The following is a 23,548-nucleotide window of genomic DNA, read 5'->3' on the forward strand; positions in this document are numbered from 1 at the left end:
CATGTTGACCAGGCTGGTCTCTAACTCCTGACCTCAAGCAATCTGCCCACCTCAGCCTTCCAGAATGCTGGGATTACAGGTGTGAGCCGCCACGCCTGGCCAAATTTTGTATATTATGATTATTCCAGTTATTTTACAATAATTAGATGAAATTTCTTCTTATATTTTCTATCTCATGGTCTTTTTTGTGTGTCTATATTATCTATTCCAAGAACATTTTCCCTTCTTTTGTTTTTTTTAAAGTGAGAGCAAGTTTATTAAGAAAGAAAAGGAATAAAGAATGGCTGCTTCATAGGCAGAGCAGTGGCATGGGCCACTGGTTGCCCATTTTTATGGTTATTTTCTGATTATCTTGATTATATGCCAAACAAGGGGTGGATTATTCATGAATTTTCCTAAAAGGGTGGGCAATTTCCAGAACTGAGGGCTCCTCCCCTTTTTAGACCATATAGGGTAGCTTTCGCATGTTGCCATGGCATTTGTAAACTGTATGGTGCTGGTGGGAGTGTAGCAGTGAGGACGGCCAGAGGTCACTCTCGTTGCCATCATATTTTTGGTAGGTTTTAGCTGGCTTTTTAAATAGGGAGACAAGGATCTGAAACTATTTTTACACAAACATTCCACATAATGGGCATTATTAGACTACGACTATAAACTGCATAATTACAATCTAGCTTCATGATCTTGGGAAAGTTAAGTGACTCCTTTGTATTTCATTTTTATGAGGAAGTAAAAAATCTTAGCCTCTAAGGTTTATTGGGGGGATACAAAGAGATGATGTGTACAAAGTCACTTTGCAAGTCAGAAATCAACAAAAGTTGCAAATGGCTTAGCCATGTCTGTTCTATAACATCAATGATACCACCTTAGTCAAAACCCTTATGACTCCTTTTCTTCTAAAATTAGGGGAAAACCAATTCCCAATGTTTTGATATTTTGAAGTGGGGTTTTTGGGAAGTAATTAGGTCATGTGGGCATAGCACTCGAAAATGGAAATAGTACCCTTATAAAATGGTTCCTAGAGAGCAACCTTGCCTCTTCTATAATGTGAGGACACAGTGAGAAGTTATCTGTGAACCAGGAAATCGGTACTACTCAGGCACCAAATCTGTTCGGATCTTGATTTTGAACTTGCCAGTCTCCAAACTCTGGGAAATAACTTTTTGTTGTTTATAAGGACAGTAAAAGGAACAGCGTAATTCCATATAAATCAACTCAGGAACAAATTAGGGTATATTATCTTTGTTTTTTGTTTTGTTTTGTTTTGTTTTTTGAGAGGGAGTTTTACTCTTATTGCCCAGGCTGGAGTGCAGTTGTGTGATCTTGGCTCACCACAGCCTCCACCTCCTGAGTTCAAGCAATTCTCTTGCCTCAGCCTCCTGAGAAGCTGGGATTACAGGCATGTGCCACCACACCCAGACGCTACGCTGCCTCTTCTAAAAATACAAAATTAGCTGGGTGGTATTATCTTACTATTTTTTTCTTCTGTTGCCAGGACAGGGACAAGTTGGTGGAGCTTTGCGCAGGTGCAGGGAAGACGGTGGACATGGAGAAGGGAGAAGGTGAGGAATGGGGCTGGAAAGATTAGCTGGACCTGGATTGTAGAAAGCCTGGGTCCAGGGCCTAGTAAGGAAAACAGAAGTGAGTAGGGCAGCCCATGGAAATGTCAATACCAGCCTAGCATGGTGGAAGGCAGAGAAGGGTGGATCACCTGAGGTCAGGAGTTCCAGACTAGCCTGGCCAACATGGAAAAACCCATCACTACTAAAAGTACAAAATTAGCCAGGAGTGGTGGCATGCACCTGCAATTCCAGCTACTTGGGAGGCTGAGGCAGGAGGATTGCTTGAACCCAGGAAATGAAGGTTGTGGTGAGCTGAGATCATGCCACTGCACTCCAGCCTTGGTTGGTATTATCTTATAGCAGCTCAAGTGGACAAAGAATAGTATTAAAATCTTTTTTGTTGTTAAGAATTTTTATTCAGTAGTCTCACTCACCTCACTTTTTTCTTTTTTTCGTATTTTTTTTCTTTTTTTTATTATTGCATTTTAGGTTTTGGGGTACATGTGAAGAACATGCAAGATTGTTGCATAGTTACACACATGGCAGTGTGATTTGATGCCTTCCTCCCCGTCACCTATATCTGGCATTTCTCCCCATGTTATTCCTCCCCAACTCTCCACTCCCCGCTGTCCCTACCCTAGTTCCCCCGACAGACCCCAGTGTGTGATGCTCCTCTCGCTGTGTCCATGTGTTCTCATTGTTCAACACCCACCTATGAGTGAGAATATGTGGCGTTTGATTTTTGGTTCTTGTGTCAGTTTGCTGAGAATGATGGTTTCCAGGTTCATCCATGTCCCTACAAAGGACACGAACTCATCATTTTTTATGGCTCTTAATATAATGGAGGACATTATATTAAGTGAAACAAGTCAGGAACATAAAAATAAATACTGCATGTTCTCCCTCATATACAGGAGCTAAAAATGTTGAGTTCATAGATGTTGAAGGTATAATCATGGCTATCAGAGTCTGGGAAAGAAGAGAGAAGGGGATGATAGGGAGAGGTTGGTTAAGGGATGCAAAATTACAGCTAGATAGGAGAACTAAGTTTTCATGTTCTATAGTACTGCAGGGTGACTAAGTTAACAAAAATTTATTGTATCATTTCAAACAGCTAGAAGAGAGGACTTTAAATGCTCCCAACACAAGAATATGATGAATGTTTGAGGTGGTTAATATGCTAATTACCTTCATTTGATTATTACAGATTATATACATGCATTGGACTATCAATCTGTACCTCATAAATATGTATAATTATTACATGTCAATTAAAACTTTTTTAACTAAAATAACTTGAGTGGAGGAGGTAATTTTTTTCAAATTCTGGAGTTGAAGTACAAAAAATGGAGTTTTTAAGACACATCCCTTCTTGTTAAATTAATGATCACCTGGAAAATACATGTGAATTAATTAATGAAAGATTAATAGAAGTCTCTCCTCTCAAAAAACTATTATGGAAACCACAAATAACAGATATAAAAACATTTTTAAAACTACATTACTTTAAAGTCACACATTATTGATGGGGTGGCCAGTAGTAATGCTGCAAATATCAGAAAAGGATTTTCCAAGATAATAGAAAATGCAAACATACTTGGCAACTTAAAATACATTTTATTAAACATATACACATATAGATATAGATAGATATGCTAATATTAATTTTTAAAAGCTGTTGGCTACTTTAATATCAAAAAAATCCAGAGCATAGGATACTACCAGGGACAAAGATAACCATTTTGTAATAATATATAGGCCAATTAATCAAGAGGATGCAACAATCTTAAATGTTTGTGTACCAAATAACAAAGCTTCAAAATATATGAAGCAAAATACGAAGAAACAAAAGGAAAAGTAGAAGAACCCAAAATTATGATTAAAAATGTCAACAACTCTTCTTCTCTTTTTCAGATCATCATTGTATTTTATTGCAAAACACTGAAATATATTTTGTTTCACAGCTTTAACTGAACACACTATCTCCCAGTTTATAACAAAAAAAAAAATAAAAAGTCTGAAAATGTCCATAGCATCATGCCTACTTGCTCTTACCCTTAGCTTATGGCTAGGACTCCCATTATGTCCCATCCCTCTCCTCAGTAACTGATTGAATAAGTGGACAAAATCAGTAAGGATATAGAAACATGAACACTATCAACCATGTTGAGCTAACTGACATGTATAGAACACTCCACACCCAGTAAGCACAGAATACACATTATTTTCAAGTGTCCATGAAATATTTGCCAGTATAGCCCATATTCTGAACCATGAAACAAGTCTAAATTATAATTTATAAATTTATACTGTACAAAGTATCCTCTCTGACAAGTGAATTAAATAAGGTATCATTAATAAAAAAAAATCTAGAAAATCTCCAAACTTTGTAACTTAAGTAACACAAATAACCAATGGACCAAATAAATCAAAATGAAAACAAAAAAGTATTTTGAAATGAATGAAAACAATGTAACAAATCGAAATTTGTGAGAGACAGTGCTTAGAAGGAAATTTGTAATACTAAACACATTAAAAGAGGAAAGGTCCCAGGTGAATAATCTAATTTTAAGAAACCAGAAAAGGAAGAACAAAATATGCTCGAAGTAAGCAGAAAGAAATAATTAAAGTAGAAAGCAATGAAAAAAAAAAAACAGACAACAATCAGAAAAACTCAATGAAACCAAAAGCTAGCTCTTTGGAAAACTCAATAATACCAATAAACCTTTTCCCAGACTTATCAGGAAAAAAGGAGAGAAGACAAAAGTATCAGGAATGTGAGAGAGCCCATCACTATAGATCCTGCAGAGATGAAAGAATAAGAGAATACTATTAATAATGGTATGCCAATAAATTTGATAACTTACACAAAATAGACAATTTCCTTGAAAGATACAAACTACCAAAGCTCACTTAAGAATGACATCCTGAAATAACTCATATACTAAAGAAATTAAATTTGTAGTTATAAATTTTCCTTAAAAAATTCAACACAGCTGATTTCCCTAGTGAATTCTATCAGACATATGAGGAAGAAATAATAGTACTGAACACAAAGTGTCCTGATGACTGAAGAGAGGGAATATTTTCCAAATCATTATGAAGGTAGCACAACAAAGCCAGAAAATATATTACAAGAGAAGAAAACTACAGACCAATATACCTCATAAACATAGATGCAAAAATTTCAAACTAAATTTTATCAAATCAAATTCAACAATATATAAAAAAGATTATAATATACCATGACTAAGTGAGGTTTACCCTAGGAATAAAGGGTTGGTATAACATTCAAAAATCATCAATGTAATGTATTATGTTAACAGATCAAAAAAAATATGATCATCTCAATAAATGGAGAAAAGCATTCAACAAATTCCAGCTATCATCATGCTAAAACTTGGCAATCAGAAACAGATGGTAAATCGCCCAGCTTAATAAAAGAAATCTGTGAAAAAAATTTCTAGCTAAGATAATACTTAATAATCAAAGAATGAATGCTTTCTCTATCAGATCAGAAATGAGACAAGGATGTCTGCTCTCACCAGTTCCATGCACAATTACATTGGAATTTCTATCTAATGCAAAAAAGCAAGGAAAAAAGTAAAAGCAATACATGTTGGAAAGGAAGAAGAAAAATTGTGTTTATTTGTAGATAACATAATCATCTACATAGAAAATTCTGACAAAAACCTACTAGAAAAATAGGTGAGTTTAGCAAGACTGCAGGATATAAGATAAATATATATTTAATCAATTATACTACTATATGCTAACAACAAGCAATAGGGTATTGAAACTAAGAGAACGGTACCATTTAAAATAACATCAAAAAATATGAAATACTGTGAATAAATCTGACCAAAGATGTATAAGATTTGTATTCTGAAAACTATAAAACATTACTGGGAGAAATTAAAGATGACCTGAAAATAACTGAAAAGATATACTTAAGGATATACCACACTTAGGGATCAGAAGCCTCAGAATTGTTGTCAATTCTACCTAAATTAGCATATAAATCGACACAATCTCAATCAAAATCCCAGCAGACATTTTTCATAGAAATTGGCACTCTGATTCTAGAATTTATAAACCAATACAAAGAACCTGGAACAGCCAAAACAACTTTGAAACAGAAGAATAAAGTTGAAGGATTTACCCTAACTGATTTCAGGATTTATTACACAGATATTTTGGTATAGAGACAGTGTTGATATAAAGACAATACTGCTACAAAGATAGACATTTAGATCGATGAACAGAGCTTAGTTACAGACTCATGTATACCATACGTAAAAATAACACCTGGACTCTTATCTCACACCATAAACAAAACTTAACTCAAAATAGATCACTGATATAAACATAGGGATAAAATTACAAAACTTTCTCCAGGAAAATCTTAGAAAACATGAATTTGGCAAAGATTTCTCAAATACAACACAGGAAGTACAAATTATAAAAGAAAAAAACAAATTGGATTTTGTCAAAATAAAAAAATTTGTTCTTTAAAAGACACTATAAAAAAATATTTGCAAACCATATATTCAGCAAAGTACTTGGATCTGGAATAAAGAAAGAACTCTTACAACTTAATAAGACAAACAACTCAGTTTTAACACATACAAAATATCTGAAAAGTCTTATCACCAAAGAAGATAAAAGATGACAAATAAGCACAATAAAAGATGCTCAAAGGGATGGCTGGAAAGATGGCTGAATAGGAACAGCTCTGGTGCGCAGCTCCCAGCAAGGGCAACACAGAGGTGGGTGATCGCCACATTTCCAACTGAGGCATCTGGATATCGAGGACTCGGAACTCAGATCTGGACCAAGCAGACCTAATACACATCTATAGAACTATCCATCCCAAATCAACAGAATGTACATTCTTCTCAGCACCACATCGCACTCACTCTAAAACTGACCCCATAACTGGAAGTAAAACACTCCTCAGCAAATGCAAAAGAAGGGATATCATAACGAACAGTCTCTCAGACCACAGTGCAACCAAATTAGAACTCAGAATTAAGAAACTCACTCAAAACTGCCCAACTACATGGAAACTGAACAACCTGCTCCTGAATGACTACTGAATAAATAACAAAATGAAGGCAGAAATAAAGATGTTCTTCAAAACCAATGAGAATGAAGATACAATGTATCAGAATCTCTGGGACACATCTAAAGTAGCGTGTAGAGGGAAATTTATAGCACTAAATGCCCACAAGAGAAATTAGGAAAGATCTAAAATCAACATCCTAATGTCACAATTAAAAGAACTAGAGGAGCAAAATCAAACAAATTCAAAAGCTGGCAGAAGACAAGAAATAACTAAGATCAGAGCAGGAACTGAAGGAGACACAACAAATCCTTCAAAAAAAAAATCAATGAATCCAGGAGCTGGTTTTTTGAGAAGAATCAACAAAATAGATAGACTGCTAGCCAGACTAATAAAGAAGAAAAGAGAGAAGAATCAAATAGATGCAATAAAAAATGATAAAGGGGATATCACCACTAATCTCACAGAAGTACAAACTACCATCAGAGAATACTATAAACAACTCTACGCAAATAAACCAGAAAATCTAGAAGAAATGGATAAATTTCTGGACACTTACACCTCCCACGACTAAATCAGGAAGAAGTCAAATCCCTGAATAGACCAATAACAATTGAGGCAGCAATTAATAGTCTACCAACCAAAGAAAGTCCAGGACCAGATGGTTCACAGCCAAATTCTGAAACAGACATACAAAGAGGAGCTGGTACCATTCCTTCTGAAAATACTCCCAACAATAGAAAATGAGGGAATCCTCCCTAACTCATTCTATGAGATCAAAATCATCCTGATACCAAAACCTGGCAGAGATACAACTAAAAAAGAAAATTTCAGGCCAATATTCCTGATGAACATTGATTCAAAAATCCTCAATAAAATACTGGCAAACTGAAACCAACGGCACATCAAAAGCTTATCCATCACAATCAAGTTGGCTTCATCCCTGGGATGCCACACTGGTTCAACATAAGCAAATCAATAAACGTAATCCCTCACATAAACAGAACCAAAGACAAAGACCACATGATTATCTTAACAGATGCAGAGAAGGTGGTCAACAAAATTCAACAGGACTTTATGCTAAAAACTCTCAAAAAACTAGGTATTGATGGAACATACCTCAAAATACTAAGAGATGTTTATGATAAACCCACAGCAAATATCATACTGAACTGGCAAAAACTGGAACATGCCCTTTGAAAACTGACACAGGACAAGGATGCTGTCTCTCATCACTCCTATTCAACATAGTACTGGAAGTTCTGGCCAGGGCAATCAGGCAAGAACAAAAAATGAAGCGTATTCAATTAGGAAAAGAAAAAGTCAAATTGTCTCTGTTAGCAGACCACATGACTGTATAGTTAGAAGACCCCATCATCTCAGCCCAAAATCTCCTTCAGCCGTTAAGCAACTTCAGCAAAGTCTCAGGATACAAAATCAATGTGCAAAAATCACAAGCATTCCTATACACCAATAACAGACAAACAGAGAGCCAAATCATGAGTGAACTCCCACTCACAATTGCTACAAAGAGAATAAAATACCTGGGAATACAACTAACAAGGCATATGAAGGACTTCTTCAAGGAGAACTACCACTGCTCAAGGAAAAAAGAGAGGACATGAACAGATGGAAAAACATTCCATGCTCATGGTTAGGAAGAATCAATATCGTGAAAATGGCCACACTGCCCAAAGTAATGTATAGATTCAATGCTATATCGATCAAGCTACTATTCACTTTCTTCACAGAACTGGGGGGGGAAAAAACCTTAAATTTCATTTGGACCCAAAAAAGAGCCCGCATAGCCAAAAAAATCCTAAGGAGCAAAAAAAAAAAAAAAAAAAAAAAAAAGCTGGAGGCATCATGCATCATGCTACCTGACTTTAAACTATACTACAAGGCTACAGTAATCAAAACAGTATGGTACTGGTACCAAAACAGAGATAAAGACCCATGGAACAGAACAGAGGCCTCAGAAGCAATGCCACACACCTACAACTATCTGATCTTTGACAAACCTGACAAAAACAAGTAATGGAGAAAGAATTCCATATTTAATAAATGGTATTGGAAACACTGGCTAGTCATAGGCAGAAAGCTGAAACTAAATCCCTTCCTTATACCTTATATAAAAGTTAACTCAAGATGGATTAAAGATTTAAACATAAGGACTAACACCAAAAAAACTCTAGAAGAAAACATAGGCAATACCATTGAGGACACAGGCATGGGCAAGGACTTCATGACTAAAACACCAAAAGCAATGGCAACCAAAGCCAAAATAGACAAATGGGGTCTAATTAAACTAAAGAGCTTCTGGACAGCAAAAGAAACTATCATTAGAGTGAACCGGCAACCAACAGAATGGGAAAAAAATTTTGCAATCTACCCATCTGACAAAGGGCTAATATCCAGAATCTACAAAGAACTTAAACAAATTTACAAGAAAAAAAATCAAAAAGTGGGCAAAGAATATGAACAGACACTTCTCAAAAGAAGACATTAATGCAGCCAACAAATATATGAAAAAAAGCTCATCATCACTAGTCATTAGAGAAATGCAAATCAAAACCACACTGAGATACCATCTCACGCCAGTTACAATGGCAATCATTAAACAGAAGACAACAGATGCTGGAGAATATGTGGAGAAATAGGAACACTTACACTGTTGGTGAGAGTATAAATTAGTTCAATGTAAATTAGTTCGACCATTGTAGAAGACAGTGTGGCGATTCCTCAAGGATCTAGAACTAGAAATAACATTTGACCCAGCAATCCCATTACAGGGTATATACCCAAAGGATTATAAATCATTCTATGATAAAGACACATGCACACATATGTTCCCTGAGGCACTGTTCACAATAGCAAAGACTTGGAACCAACCCAAAAGCTCATCAATAGACTGGATAAAGAAAATGTGGCACATATACACCATGGAGGAGTACGCAGCCATAAAAAAAGGATGAGTTCACGTCCTTTGCAGGGACATGGATGTAGCTGGAAACCATCATTCTCAGCAAAGTGACATAAGAACGGAAAAACAAACACTCATGTTCTCACTCATAAGTGGGTGTTGAACAATGAGAACACATGAAAACAGGAAAGGGAACATCATACACCAGGGCCTGTCACGGGGTGAGGGCTAAAGAAGGGATAGCAGGGGGCTGGGGGCTAAGGGAGGAATAGCATTAGGAGAAATACTTAATGTAGATGACAGGGTAATGGATGCAGCAAACCACCATGGCACATGTATACCTATGTAACAAACCTGCATGTTCTGCACATGTACCCCAGAACTTAAAGTATAATAATAATGATAAAAAACCAATAATTCTTAAATTGGCACTGGTCACATGTGGCTCTTCTAGAAAACAAAGTAAAGATTGGGATTTTTAAATCATAAAATTGTGTGTGTGTGTGTTTTCTGGATTTTTTTTTTTTGAACAATAGATCTTAGAACAAAAGCAATGAGTTTAATTTTCAAAGAATACTACTTATGTGGTTTGGTGACAGCATGTGACTTAATGTTTCTAAAGGTATATATATTTATTGAGCACAGTAGCCAGCTTGCTTAACTAACATATGGCAGATTTTAATTAAATGTTATGATCAAGATGGCATTAACGTTAATGAAAACAGGTCTTATGAATCAATGGATTCATCATATGTGTTTATAGCTTATATAAAGGAATCATATATATTTGAATTTTCTACAACAGTTAAATTTTTACTTCTAGAAAAATACTAGGAGTTATCCACAGATTCAATTCTTCTAGATGATAGAAAAATTGACCATAGCTATATTAGTAGAACAGAGAAGGTATAGCATAGGAGAGAATGCTCATTAACTATGTGAAATTATCTGATGAAACTAGCAAACTATATTTTTATTAAAGTAGATCCCTAAGAAGTTCTATAAGACCATATGTCTAAAATGTGGGGGTCTGATACAATACTCCTTTCCACTCCCCTTCTCAAATGGAATGAAGGGGGGTGAAAAACGAAACTGGAATTATTCATTAACAAGAAATTTGGCATCAATCAGCAGTATTTCATATAACTGCACTTAAGACAGACCTGGAAATTGGAATTGGGATATATTTTAAGTTGTCTAAGAAAGAGTTTTCTTTTACTTCCATCTAAGAACATAATGAAAGCCTTGAAACATCTATTCAGGAACAGACACCATAGAAAATATAGAAAACACAAATAGTTTATTTCACTTATCTGATTTTACTCTAACCACAGAAAACAAATAGCATTTTCATAAGTGTTTTTCCAGAGATTTCTCAACTTAAGAAAAAAAGACATATATTCTCTATAATACAAGCATGGGATAAGAGTGGATTTTAAACCAGTTTTAATGAGATTTTTAACTTCTTTGAAAAAGTTAATAGTAAACATTAAACATCTTTTCATATCAATAAAGATTTTTTAAAATACATTCAAGATCATTAGTCGAAAGAAATATTCAAATTACCACCACAGTAAGAAAGCACTGTACACCCAATAGAAAGGCTAAAATTAAAAAGACCAATAGATCAAGTAGTGGCAGGGATACTGAGCAAACTGGAGCCCTAGAAACTGTTGGTATGTAAAATGGCTCAACCACATTGGAAAACAGCTGGGCAGTTTCTTACCACTTAAACATATGACCCAGCCATTCCACAGATAGTTATTTATCAAAGAGAATAAAAAAGCATAGGAATAAAAGCATAAGAAATCAAAGCATAAAGACTAGTACACAAATGTCTATAGAGATATTATTTCTAATGGCCTCAAACTGGAAATAACTCAGATGTCCATCAACAAATCAATGAAAGCAACAAATTATAGAATGAAATATTACTTGGTGATAAAAAGGAAAACTACTAATAATCCATGTAACAATATGGATCAATCCCAAAACAGTAAGCTAAGGGAATGAAGTCAAACAGTACAAACTGTGTGATTCCTTTTATACCAATTTCCAGAAAATACAAACTGTAGTGACAGAAAGCAGATCATTGGTTTCCTGGGGACAGGATAGGGGATGGATTACAAATGGACGAAAAGAAGCTTTGGGGGGTAATTCATATGTTTATTATCTGATTGTGCTGATGATTTCATGGGTATATATATAACATCAAAACATATCAATTCCTACACTTCAAATATCTACAGCTTAATATACATCAACTACACCTCAATAAAGCTGTTCAAAAATAAAGTTTATGCTATCAAGTGATTACATAATAGTTAAATTAGTAACACAAAGAAAGAAGTCTAGAATAATTATTGTATTTTTGAAGGTAGTTAAAAAGTCTATATTGAAGATAAAAGATCAGCTTGGTCAAAATAACATAATCAAAATTGGACCTGGGAGGGAAATTAATCTAATAGCAGTTGAGCTTCCATTTTAGTGGGACAAAAAGACAATACCAAGTATATATATAATATATGTCAGTTGTTTTTAAAATGATACAATGATAAAGAAGCAGGGCAAGGAATTTTTTTTTTTTTTTTTTTTTTTTTTTTTTTTGGGGGGTTTTTTTTTTTTTTTTTTTTTTTTTTGAGAGGGAGTCTCACTGTTGCCCAGGCTGGAGTGCAGTGGCATAATATTGGCTCACTGCAACCTCTGCCTCTGGGGTTCATGCCATTCTCCTGCCTTAGCCTTCTGAGTAGCTCGGACTACAGGTGCATGCCACCATGCCTGGCTAATTTTTGTATTTTTAGTAGAGATGGGGTTTCACCACATTGGCCAGGCTGGTCTTGAACTCCTGATCTCAGGTAATCTGCCCACCTCACTGTCCCAAAGTGCTGGGATTACAGGTGTAAGCTACTGTGCCTGGCCAGGAATTACTGTTCTTTATCATTAATTTAGTTTGCTCAGAGAAGGCCTCTGTGAGGAGTTCAGGATACAGCAAGGCTACAGTTAAGATACAGTAAAGGACAGAGTAAATGAAAAATAAATGGAATTTATTAACAATAAGCTGTCTTTTTTTTTCCTCAACATCAGAAAGCTTTCCACATATTTTCCAGCTATGGATGTGCTCAAGTGAAGCAGTGATTTATTCCTCTTCCCTTTCCACTCCACACAAGAAAAAGCTATGTTTGGTGAAATACCTTCTGCATCAGTGTAATATTCAAACATCTTACTTAAAATTGAGAAAGCACTAAGCATAAAGAAGCCTACTGCCATATGGCCATGCATTAATCTGAATAGAACAGCACAGTGGAGAATATTTAGTCTTAGATGAAAAGAAGAGACAAAAATAATACTTGAGAAGAATTAGTAAAGATAGCCCAGGGTCCAAAGAGGCAGACAATACTTTCTAAAAGACCTAAGAATGTGGTATACTTCTTTACACACTAATAAAATCTTGGACTGTGTTAATAGAAATATAATGATAATAGAAAAGAAATCCCAGTGCATTCTGTGCTAACCAAAACCAATATACAGAGACTGTGTTAATAGAAATATAATGATAATAGGAAAGAAATCCCAGTGCATTCTGTGCTAACCAAAACCAATCTACAGAATATGTTTGTGTCTGTGCACATCATACTTTGGGATAACCAGGAAGATCTAGACTATAACCACGAGAGAACAACTTTTGGGGGATTTAAAACACATATCCTGTGACATGTTATGGAAAGTCAAATATAGAGCTGTAATCTGCAAAGAGATATAAGATGTATAAAAAGAGAGATGCAGAAAAAAATACCATCTTTATTTATGTTTACTTTCATCTTTAAAAAGGAAAACATTAGGCTTGATCATTTCTAAATATATGGTTTGACAATGGTTCATCTATTTAATTGACATCTTTTACATATATGGTATATATTGGGGCTCTGCTCAAAATTTATTTTACCGATAGGGTTGTATTGTATAAAAAAAAAAAAAACTGGTCTGGAGAAAAGAAGACAGAGAAAATAAAAAATGACTGACGTTTTATGGTAGTTGTCTTCAAATATTAGGAGGCTTTTCTTATGCAAAAAGAATTACATTTATCCTATATTTCTTCAAAGGCAGAACCAGAATAAGTAGCTAAAAATTACTTACATTAGTAATATAAAAACTTTCTAGTAATTAAAACTGTCAAACCAGGGAAAATACTTCCTTGGGAAATAATGAGCTTCTAATCCTTCACGTTGTCAAGACAAAAAAAGAATATCTCTATACCATTAAAATTGTAAAAGAGATATCTGATTGCGCAATAGCCTGAGCCAGAAAACTACCAAAGCTGCTTCTTACACACAAATAATTTATATGAAGTACTTATTATGAATACTGTTGTATAATAAAGAATATAACTGGCCTTTATCCCTGGTTCCTGAGAGGGAGACTCTAAATCCTTGGAGCTTCCTGACTTACAGAAGTGTCTTTGATATGTTATTGAGGTAACTCATGGTGGACCCATAGATAGCTTCAGGATGAGGGCTGGCTGTGCCAAAAGACCAACTCTATAAGGAGAGGTCAGGCTTTGCACCATGTGCTGTCAGTCTGACCTTCTAACCTCCAAGGTATGGAAGCAAACTAGAGATTTGAGTTCAATCATGGGGCCCATCAAACACATCAACATACTGAAACCCCAATAAAAACTCTGGACACCAAAGTTCAGTAGAGATCCCTGGTTGAAAAACAGGCTTTGCACCATGTGGTATCAGTCTGACCTTCTAACCTCCAGAGTAGAGGTCCCTGGTTGAAAAACATTGTTGGGAGGGTGACATGGCCTGATTTGATGGGTAAAGGACACAGAAGCTCTGTATTCCAGACCCTCCAAGATCTTTCCCTAAAGGTCTCTTCCTTTGCCTGTGTCCTTTATAATAAAATGGTACTCACAAGTATTGGTCAGAGGTACACATGACCTGGAGAATTCCCTGAACTTGTGTCTAGGTCTAAAGTGCAGACAGTAATATGGAAGATTGAGCCCTTAACATGTAGGGTCTGTGCTAACTCCGGGTAGTTAGTGCTAGAATTGACATGCAGTAGGTGAGCTGGTGTTAGACCAGCTGGGACTGAAATATAATGAATATATTTAATATACTGTCTCTATACATATTTGCTCTGAACTTAAATGTTGAATACAGCAGTTCCTTCTTATCAGTAAGGGATATGCTCCAAGACCCTCAGTGGACGCCTGAAATAGTGACAAATCTTATATATACTATGTTCAAATTTATTTTTCCTTCTTCACAATTTCATGAAGATTCATTCTTACTGTAGATCTCAGCAACTTCAGCACACATTTTGTTTTTCCTTATTAAGTTGGAAACGTTTTAACCCTTTCACTCAAAGGAAGCACTTTGTAGCTTCTCTTTGGCATATCCAAACTGCCAGCACCACTACTCTTGTGCTTTGGAGCCATTATTAAGGAAAATAAGGGCTACTTGAGCACAATACCATGACAGGTGATGGAATAACCAAGACAGCTACTAAGTGATTAATGGGTGGGTAATGTACACAGAGTAGGTATACTGGACAGAGGGATAATTCATAGCCAAGGCGGGAGGAGCAGAATGGCAAAATATTTCATCACACTACTCAGGATAGCATGCAGTTTAAAATTTATGAGTTGTTTATTTTTGAAATCTTCCACATAATATTTTCAGAATGCAAGTAAGTAAATTGTGGCACACAAGAACAGAGATGGGAGGGGAACTACTGTATAGGCATTCATTTCCTCATAATGCGAAAACAGACATTTTTGTACATGAAAAGTTGTGCATTTCAGAATGCACAGAAGGTAAGTTCTTACTAGAGAAAGAATACTAAATAGGTAGATACTTAATGTATACTGACATTATAAAGATTTTCATAATACTTAGAAAATAATAATGTTTTCATCATTTGCTACAAAGTGAAACAATTTTACAACAAAAAGAGGAAGAGCAAAGAGGAAACAAACATTTGGCACTTCAACAAAATAATTCTGCTAAAAATATTACATAGAAGAGTACTAATTCTTTGTTGATATAAGTTACAACAATGTAGTGTATATAAATTCATGTCAACTAAGAGCTAAATGGAAGGTTTGATATTTAATTTAAAAAAAACAAATAAGCAGGTTGTATATATCAAAAATCGTCAAAATATATCATCTCAGATTATTGATTAAAATTCATTAACAGGTCCTAGAAAAATTAAATATTTTATGCTAATTTTAATATATTTTTCACAAATCAATTTTTTAAATGTTTCACATGTGAAAAAATTAACTTTATGCTAACATTCTTTAATCAGTGTACATACATGGTCCATACCTGGTTTAACAGCTCGTCCACATAACTGGGGTTGTAGAAGAACTTGCAACATAGCAGGGTTGTTTAAACTTTTCATAATTTGTACCGGATTTGGCTCGGGAAGTAAGCCCTTTTGATTACTGTTCATCTTCAATGAATACAGAAATAAGAAACATTAGAACAAGTATAAGTACAAAAGACAATTTCAAAGGCTTTCTTCTAGAAACTCTCATTCATCTGATAAGATCTATTTTATGATAAACATAATTTGATTTATATTATATATCTATTTTATATTCTATCAAAGTTCTCAACTATACATATGGAATAAAATCCTCATAGAATGTCTTGGGTAAATACCAACTGGCTTTAAGAGGACTGACAATTTAGTACAATGAGTCTCATCATATAATACAAATAGAAGGATAACAAGGAAATCTGAAGTTATTAATAACTTGTTGACACAATATTAATACTTTGACATTACAGAAGAGCCTTCTTATAATGTTAAAGTTTAACTGGCCAGGCCAAGTGGCTCATGCCTGTAATCCTAGCACTTTGGGAGGCTGAGGCAGGAGGATCACTTAAGCCCAGAAGGTCAAGATCAGATTGGGTGACATAGTGAAACCCTGTTTCTATATTTTTACAAACAAAAACTTCAAATAAACATAAAACGAAGTTCAATAATATGAGTTGCCTTATAATTCAAAATCTTCTTTTGTATAAAGGTCTTTACTTCAGTGACTTAATATGATATTAAAACGAACTGGCCTTACATACATGCGACTGAGTCGCTTCCTAAAAATATGAAATAGTTTTCAGTTTGAAAAACCAGCTTAATGGATGAGGATATTAATATTTATATATAATTACATAAAAGATAAATTAAAAACTTTTAGCTATGAGAAAATGGAGAACTCACAAGGACAACTGGATCCTTCTCCCAACCCAGTACTGTGAAATTGAGAGGGAGAAGGTGATGCATCAAAGAAACTGACATAAAGCCTGAGAGAAATCCCTGGGGAGACAGAATATGTGAGGGTAAACATCAGCAGAGAACATGAGAGTACATGGATCCACACACAGGATGATTTGGGGAAGGGCTTTTGAGTTGTGTATCTACTTTGTTTTCAGAGAGCATGGCTTTCCTGGCCAGCATAGCAAGGTGGGAAAACAGCAGCATCAGCTGAGTGACAGCCATAGGACCAATAACAGCAGGCTGGCACATAAGTGCAGAGACAGTCAGGACAAGATAACACCAGGCAGGCAGACCAGCTGGTCACTGAAAATCTTCCCACCTCCCCGACCTTTTCAGGTCCTCCCACACCCACTCTGCAGGACAGAAGAGTTACAATGAAGGCAGGCAGAACTTGGAAAAGAGCAAGGCTGGAAGTGGAGATGAGAGGGGCTCTCTAAGGTGCAGGGGCTGCCTGGCTGGGGTAGGAAAAGGGCTGGGCTCAAGCCTAGATGGTGAAGGCAGAACTTCTCTGCCCTGAGGTCCTTACCTGCCTTCCCTAAACCCTAGCTAAGATCAGGCTTTAGCTTCCCTCTGTCCATCCCCTTCCCCACAACCTCTAAACAGTGACACATAGGAAGGTTACAGCTCCCACAGGAAATGTATATTCATACATTCAAAAGAAAAATAGCTAGACATTTGGAGAATGCAGTCACTAAAAAATAAAAGCAACAAACTGAACCAACTGTAAGAGAGAAAGCAGAATTATGGATAGGAAATAATAAAAATGTCAAATAAATGTAATAGACATCACAAAAATAAAATGGATTTTTATTTAAAACATGAAGCAAGGGCAAGCAGTTACAAAGAATAACCAATGAGAAATGCTAGATTATGAAAAACATAAGTATTGAGAAAAATAACAGCAGTCCTCTCTTACTGTAGACTTGGCATTGTTCTAAACAGTTTACATGAATCAGATCTTTACTTCTCAAAAAACCAATTCTATAAGGTTGGTATTATTATCTCCATTTTACAGATAAAGAAACTGAAGGAATTCATAAAGCGTTATTCTTAACATTTACCCTGTGCTTTAACAGATAGGTTACATAGTAGAATACATGTGACTAAAAAACAAAATAGTGAATTTTTTTTTAAGACATAGTCTCACTATGTTGCCCAGGCTGGAGTGCAATGGTGTGATCTCGGCTCACTGCAACCTCCACCTCCCAGGTTCAAGCAATTCTCCTGCCTCAGCCTCCTAAGTAGCTGAGATTACAGGTGCCTGCCACATCTGGCTAAGTTTTTTGTATTTTTAGTAGAGACGGGGTTTTGCCATGTTGACCACGTTGGTCTTGAACTCCTGACCTTAGGTGATCCACCTGCCTCAGCCTCCCAAAGTGCTGGGATTATAGGCATGAGCCATCGCACCTGGCCCAAAATAGTGATCATAAAAATCCAGTTAAAGAAATTGAAAATTCAAACAAACAAGAAAAAGCAAGGTGATGAAGAAAACAGAGGTAGAAGCATCAACACAATATTAGAAGTCCCTGAAGGAGAAGAAAATAAGATCTTTGAAAAAATAATAGCTGAAAAATTTCCCATTATTAAAGATTAAAGAGCACAGAATGAAAGGGTTCACAGTCTCCCAAATATGATTTCTAAAGAAAAAACACACCTAATCACATTTCTTCATGTGACATTTAAGAACATCAAAGCCAATAACAACAAAAAACCTTCTAAAAACTTCCATCTATAAATAACATATCTCTAAAGGAACAAGAAACAAATTAATAGCATCTTCTTTCTCAAGGCATCAACATTAGATTCAAGAAGACAGTGAATTAATACAAAGTACTGTAAGTACTCTGAGCCTCATTTTTAGATTCATCTAAGTTATTTAATATCAGAATGAAATAAAAATATTCTCAAGTATACAAGTTCTCAAAAGTTTTTACCACAAGAATACTATCTTTCAAAATCCCCTAGAAGGAAATCATCCAGTGAGAAAAGAAAGAAATGTAATATGTTATTAAATAATATGTGGAAATTAAGGTAGACAATATGATAATTTTAATCTTGTATACAGAGCCACAACCATAAAAACACAAAAACATTTAAGACTATCCTAATGTAAAAATGTAGACACCAATATGATGCTAGGTATGGTAGGAAGGAGGAAGCAGATGGAAGTGAGAATAGGTGAGTGCACAGAAGTTCTGATAAACCTATGCATGTTAAAAAGCTAGGGACATGGATGAACCTGGAAACCATCATTCTCAGCAAACTGACACAAGGGCAGAAAATCAAACACTGCATGTTCTTACTTATAGGCGGGTGTTGAACAATGAGAACACATGGACACAGGGAGGGGTGCACTCCACACTGGGGTCTGTTGGGGGGAAATGGGGGAGGGACGGGGGGGAGGTGGGGAGAGATAGCATGCGGAGAAATGCCAGATACAGGTAAAGGGGAGGAAGGCAGCAAATCACACTGCCATGCGTGTACCTATGCAACAATCTTGCATGTTCTTCACATCTACCCCAATACCTAAAATGCAATAAAAAAAAAATAAAAAAATTTTTAAAAAGCTAGGGACAATTGGCCAGGCATGGTGGCTCACCCCTGTAATCCCAGCACTTTGGGAGGCTAAGGCACGCAGATCACTTGAGGTCAGAAGTTCAAGACCAGCCTGGCCAACATAGTGAAACCCTGTTTCTACTAAAAATACAAAAGTTAGCTGAGCATGGTGGTGCATGCCCATAATTCCACTACTTGAGAGGCTGAGGCACGAGAATCACTTGAACCCAGGAGGTGGAGGTTGCAGTGAGCCGAGATCACACCACTGTACTTTAGCCTGAACAACAGAGCAAGACTCCATTTCAACAAAAAAAGTTAGGAACAATCACCAGCAGGATTAAAATAGAATGTGTAATTCTCAAAAGACACTAATGAACTTAAGGAGAAATCAGGATTATTTCAATAGTTGTAGAAATATTCAGCACCTATTTATGATTTTTTTAAAAACTCAGAACATTTGATATTATCAAAGATATGTACCAAAAATATATAGAAAACATTACATGAATACCTTATTTTTAAGACTGAGATTTCTCACTGTCACTACTATCTGATCATAAAGAATCTGCATGCTATGCTAAAGACAGTGAACTTATTCAGGCATTAAAAAATATTAAGCAAGAGAATGACACAAGCTGAGTTGAGGGTGAGAAATATCTCTCCTATGCACTGTGCAAGATGGATTAGAAGGGGAAAGACTAATGACATGGGATCATGTAGCGAATTATTCTAATCAGAGAGGTGAGAAAAGATGAGATCCTGAGTGAAGTAATCAAGATGCTGACAAGGTCTCAAGGATTTCAGAGATCTTAGGAGGTAGAATTGAAAGGATGTGCAATATTTCTGACATTTAGATTAGAAGGTGGGTGATGGAGAGCAATCACGACTAACTGAATTGTTCTTGTTTTTGTTTTGTTTTGTTTTGTTTGAGACAGAGTCTCACTCTGTCACCCAGGCTGGAGTGCAGTGGCGTGATCTCAGCTCACTGCAGCCTCTGCCTTCTGGGTTCAAGTGATTCTCCTGTCTCAGCCTCCTGAGTAGCTGAGACTACATGCACGCACCACCACACCCAGCTAATTTTTAGTAAAGACAGAGCTTCACCATGTTGGCCATGATGGTCTCAATCTCCTAACCTTGTGATCCGCCCACCTTGGCCTCCGAAAGTGCTGGGATTACAGGCGTGAGCTACGGTGCCCAGCCTTAAGTGAATTTTTGATTCACATAGTTTTAGCTTGGGTGAAACATATATAGATGTTATAGAACATAGAAATGCAAGTCCCATAAAAAATAGTTTTCTTTGAGATGCTGAAATTGAACTATTTATACAGCACGAAGTGGGAATGTCCAAGTATCCCTCGGAAATATAATTTAGTGCTGACAGCAGTTTGGTCTGAAATTATATGCTTGGTAGTAATCATTAATAGGCATATATAACAGGAAGAAAATGACAAGGCCAAATTTGGAAATATACTGATATCAGCCTTTAGGGGAAAAAAATAAGTTAGGGAAAGAACACGTAGACAGATAGGAAAATGAATGGTGTGGCAAAATTCAAGGTAGTAGAGAGTTTTGTTTTGTTTTATTTTGTTTTTGAGACAGGGTCTTGCTTTGTTACTTGGTCTGGAGTGCAGTGGTGTAATCACAGCTCACTGCAGCCTTGAACTCCCAGGCTCAGGTGATTCTCCCACCTCAGTCTCCCAAATAGCTAGGACTAACAGGCGCACACCAGTAAGCCTGGCTAATTTTTTGTAGAGACAGGGTTTCACCATGTTTCCCAGACTAGTCTTGAGCTCCTGGGATCAAAGGATCCTCCCACCTTGACCTCCCAAAGTGCTGGGATTGCAAGCGTGAGCCACCGTTCACACCTGTAAATTTTTAAATGTTGCAAAGGGACCAACCAATAAAAGACTGAAATGTACCCACTAGATTTGAATATTTAAAAATCCCTCTTAACGAGTACATATTCACTTGAATAGTGGAGGCAGAAACTACATTGCATTAGACTGAGAAGGAAATGGAAATTAAGAAATGGTGACAATACATGAGGCCTAATTGTTCAAGCAACTCTGGGTGCATGGTTATAAAGCCCAGTATCTAAAAAGGATTTTTTTGTATACTTTAAGTTCTGGGGTACATGTGCAGATCGTGCAGGTTACATAGGTATACACGTGCTGTAATGTTTTAGGCATCTATCTCCCTATAATCTACATCAGGTATTTCTCCTAATGTTAGCCCTCCCCAATGCCCCTATCCCCTGCTGTCCCTTCTCTAGCCCTTCCACCCCCTGACCGGCCCAGGTGTGTGATGTTCCCCTCCTTGTGTCCATATGTTCTCATTGTTCAACACCCACTTATAAGTGAGAACATGCAGTGTTAGGTTTTCTGTTTTGTGTCAGTTTGCTGAGAATGATGGTCTCCAGCTTCATCCATGTCCCTGCAAAGGACATGAACTCATCCTTTTTTATACCTGCATAGTATTCCATGGTGTATATATGCCACATTTTCTTTGCCCAATCTATCACTGATGGGCATTTGGGTTGGTTCCAAGTCTCTGCTATTGTGAACAGTGCTGCGATGAACATATGTGTACATATATCTTTATAATAGAAAGATTTATAATCCTTTGGGTATATACCCAGTAATGGGATTGCAGGGTCAAATGGTATTTCTAGTTCTAGATCCTTGAGGAATCACCACAGTCTTCCACAATGGTTGAATTAATTCACATTCCCACCAACAGTGTAAAAGTGTTCCTATTTCTCCACATCCTCTCTAGCATCTGTTGTCTCCTGACTTTTTAATGATTGCCATTTTAACTGGTGTGAGATGGTATCTCAATGTGGTTTTGATTTGCATTTCTCTAATGACCAGTGATGATGAGCTTTTTTTCACGTTTGTTGGCTGCATAAATGTCTTGGGATGTGTCTGTTCATACTCTTTGCCCACTTTTTGATAGGGTTGTTTTTTTCTTATGAATTTAAGTTCTTTGTAGATTCTGGATATTAGCCCTTTGTCAGAAGGGTAGACTGCAAAAATTTTTTCCCATCCTGTTGGTTGCCAGTTCACTCTAATGATGGTTTCTTTTGCTGTGCAGAAGCTCTTAAGTTTAATTAGATCCCATTTGTCTATTTTGGCTTTTGTTGTCATTGCTTTTGGTGTTTTAGCCATGAAGTCTTTGCCTATGCCTATGTCCTGAATGGTTTCGCCTAGGTTTTCTTCTAGGGTTTTGAGAGAAAGGATTTTAAAAGGAAAAAACTTGAGCATGTTTATAGCAGGGGGGATGGAGCTGATGAAACACCAAGTGAAAATCGGTAGAGGATCAAGAGCCCTGAGGGTGGGGACTCAGCCATACCGCATGCTTTGGCAAGAAGAGACACAATCCTCCACAAGAACAGGAATCTGTACTGGCTTTGCTCACTGATGAATTCTAAACATCTCTAAGAGTACCTAGCATTTAGTGCATACCCAGTAAATACGCATGGAATGAATAGTATTGAAGAGAGATGGAAGGAAAAAATAGGGACATGCATGCTCGGGCAATGTGAGAATAGCTGAATGAATGAATGAGTTCAACACATGGACTTTACATTTCTATAATGTAGGAGCCATGATCATCTGAGAAAAAGGACAAAAACAGGAATACCGTGAAGGTTTTAGATAGCTGCTGAAAAAAATGGAAAAGAGCTAATGAGAGAAGAGCTGGAGATTTGCTGAGGGTCCAGCTATAAACGTGTGCTGTACATCTGTGGTAGTGTCGTGCCACCCAGTTGTCTGTTTTTCTCCAAGAGGACACAGTGCCCTAACTTCAGAAGTAAGTGACTGGAGGGATTCAGACTCGTAAACCCAGCGAATCCAATCCAACAAAGAGACAACATAACTAGAGGAGATGAAGTTGATATTGAATGAATGGCTGAGGTGGTGAATTACGTAAGCAAGGATGTAACAATGACAGAGGAACCTATGAGAAGACAGACAAACTAAGAAAAAAGGGAGAAGGAATCCAGGACCAAAGGTGAGGTCAAGGAGTAAGAGGAGGCGGCAGGAGATGTGAGAGTAGAGAGCTAACCACAGTCTCCTTTCTTATCCCCCCTCTACTAATCTCCTCTCTCCAGTCCATCTAACCACTTTCAGACTAGTCTCATGGTGGCTT

At 36.5% G+C, this 23,548-nt stretch overlaps 1 protein-coding gene across 4 annotated transcripts in view; it reads right to left on the reverse strand.

Moving 5' to 3' along the window:
* RAVER2 (ribonucleoprotein, PTB binding 2) overlaps positions 1 to 23,548 on the reverse strand; it is a 118,717-nt gene that overhangs the window by 51,475 nt on the left and 43,694 nt on the right. For all 4 annotated transcript variants that reach the window (XM_037743110.1, XM_017541532.2, XM_017541531.2 and 1 more), the window contains exon 5: positions 15,886 to 16,012. In XM_037743110.1, the coding sequence (XP_037599038.1) occupies positions 15,886 to 16,012 (127 nt within the window). The remainder of the gene's footprint in view (positions 1 to 15,885; positions 16,013 to 23,548) is intronic.

Source organism: Cebus imitator, unplaced genomic scaffold (assembly GCF_001604975.1).
Source record: "Cebus imitator isolate Cc_AM_T3 unplaced genomic scaffold, Cebus_imitator-1.0 Scaffold135, whole genome shotgun sequence".
Taxonomy (NCBI): Eukaryota; Metazoa; Chordata; class Mammalia; order Primates; family Cebidae; genus Cebus; species Cebus imitator.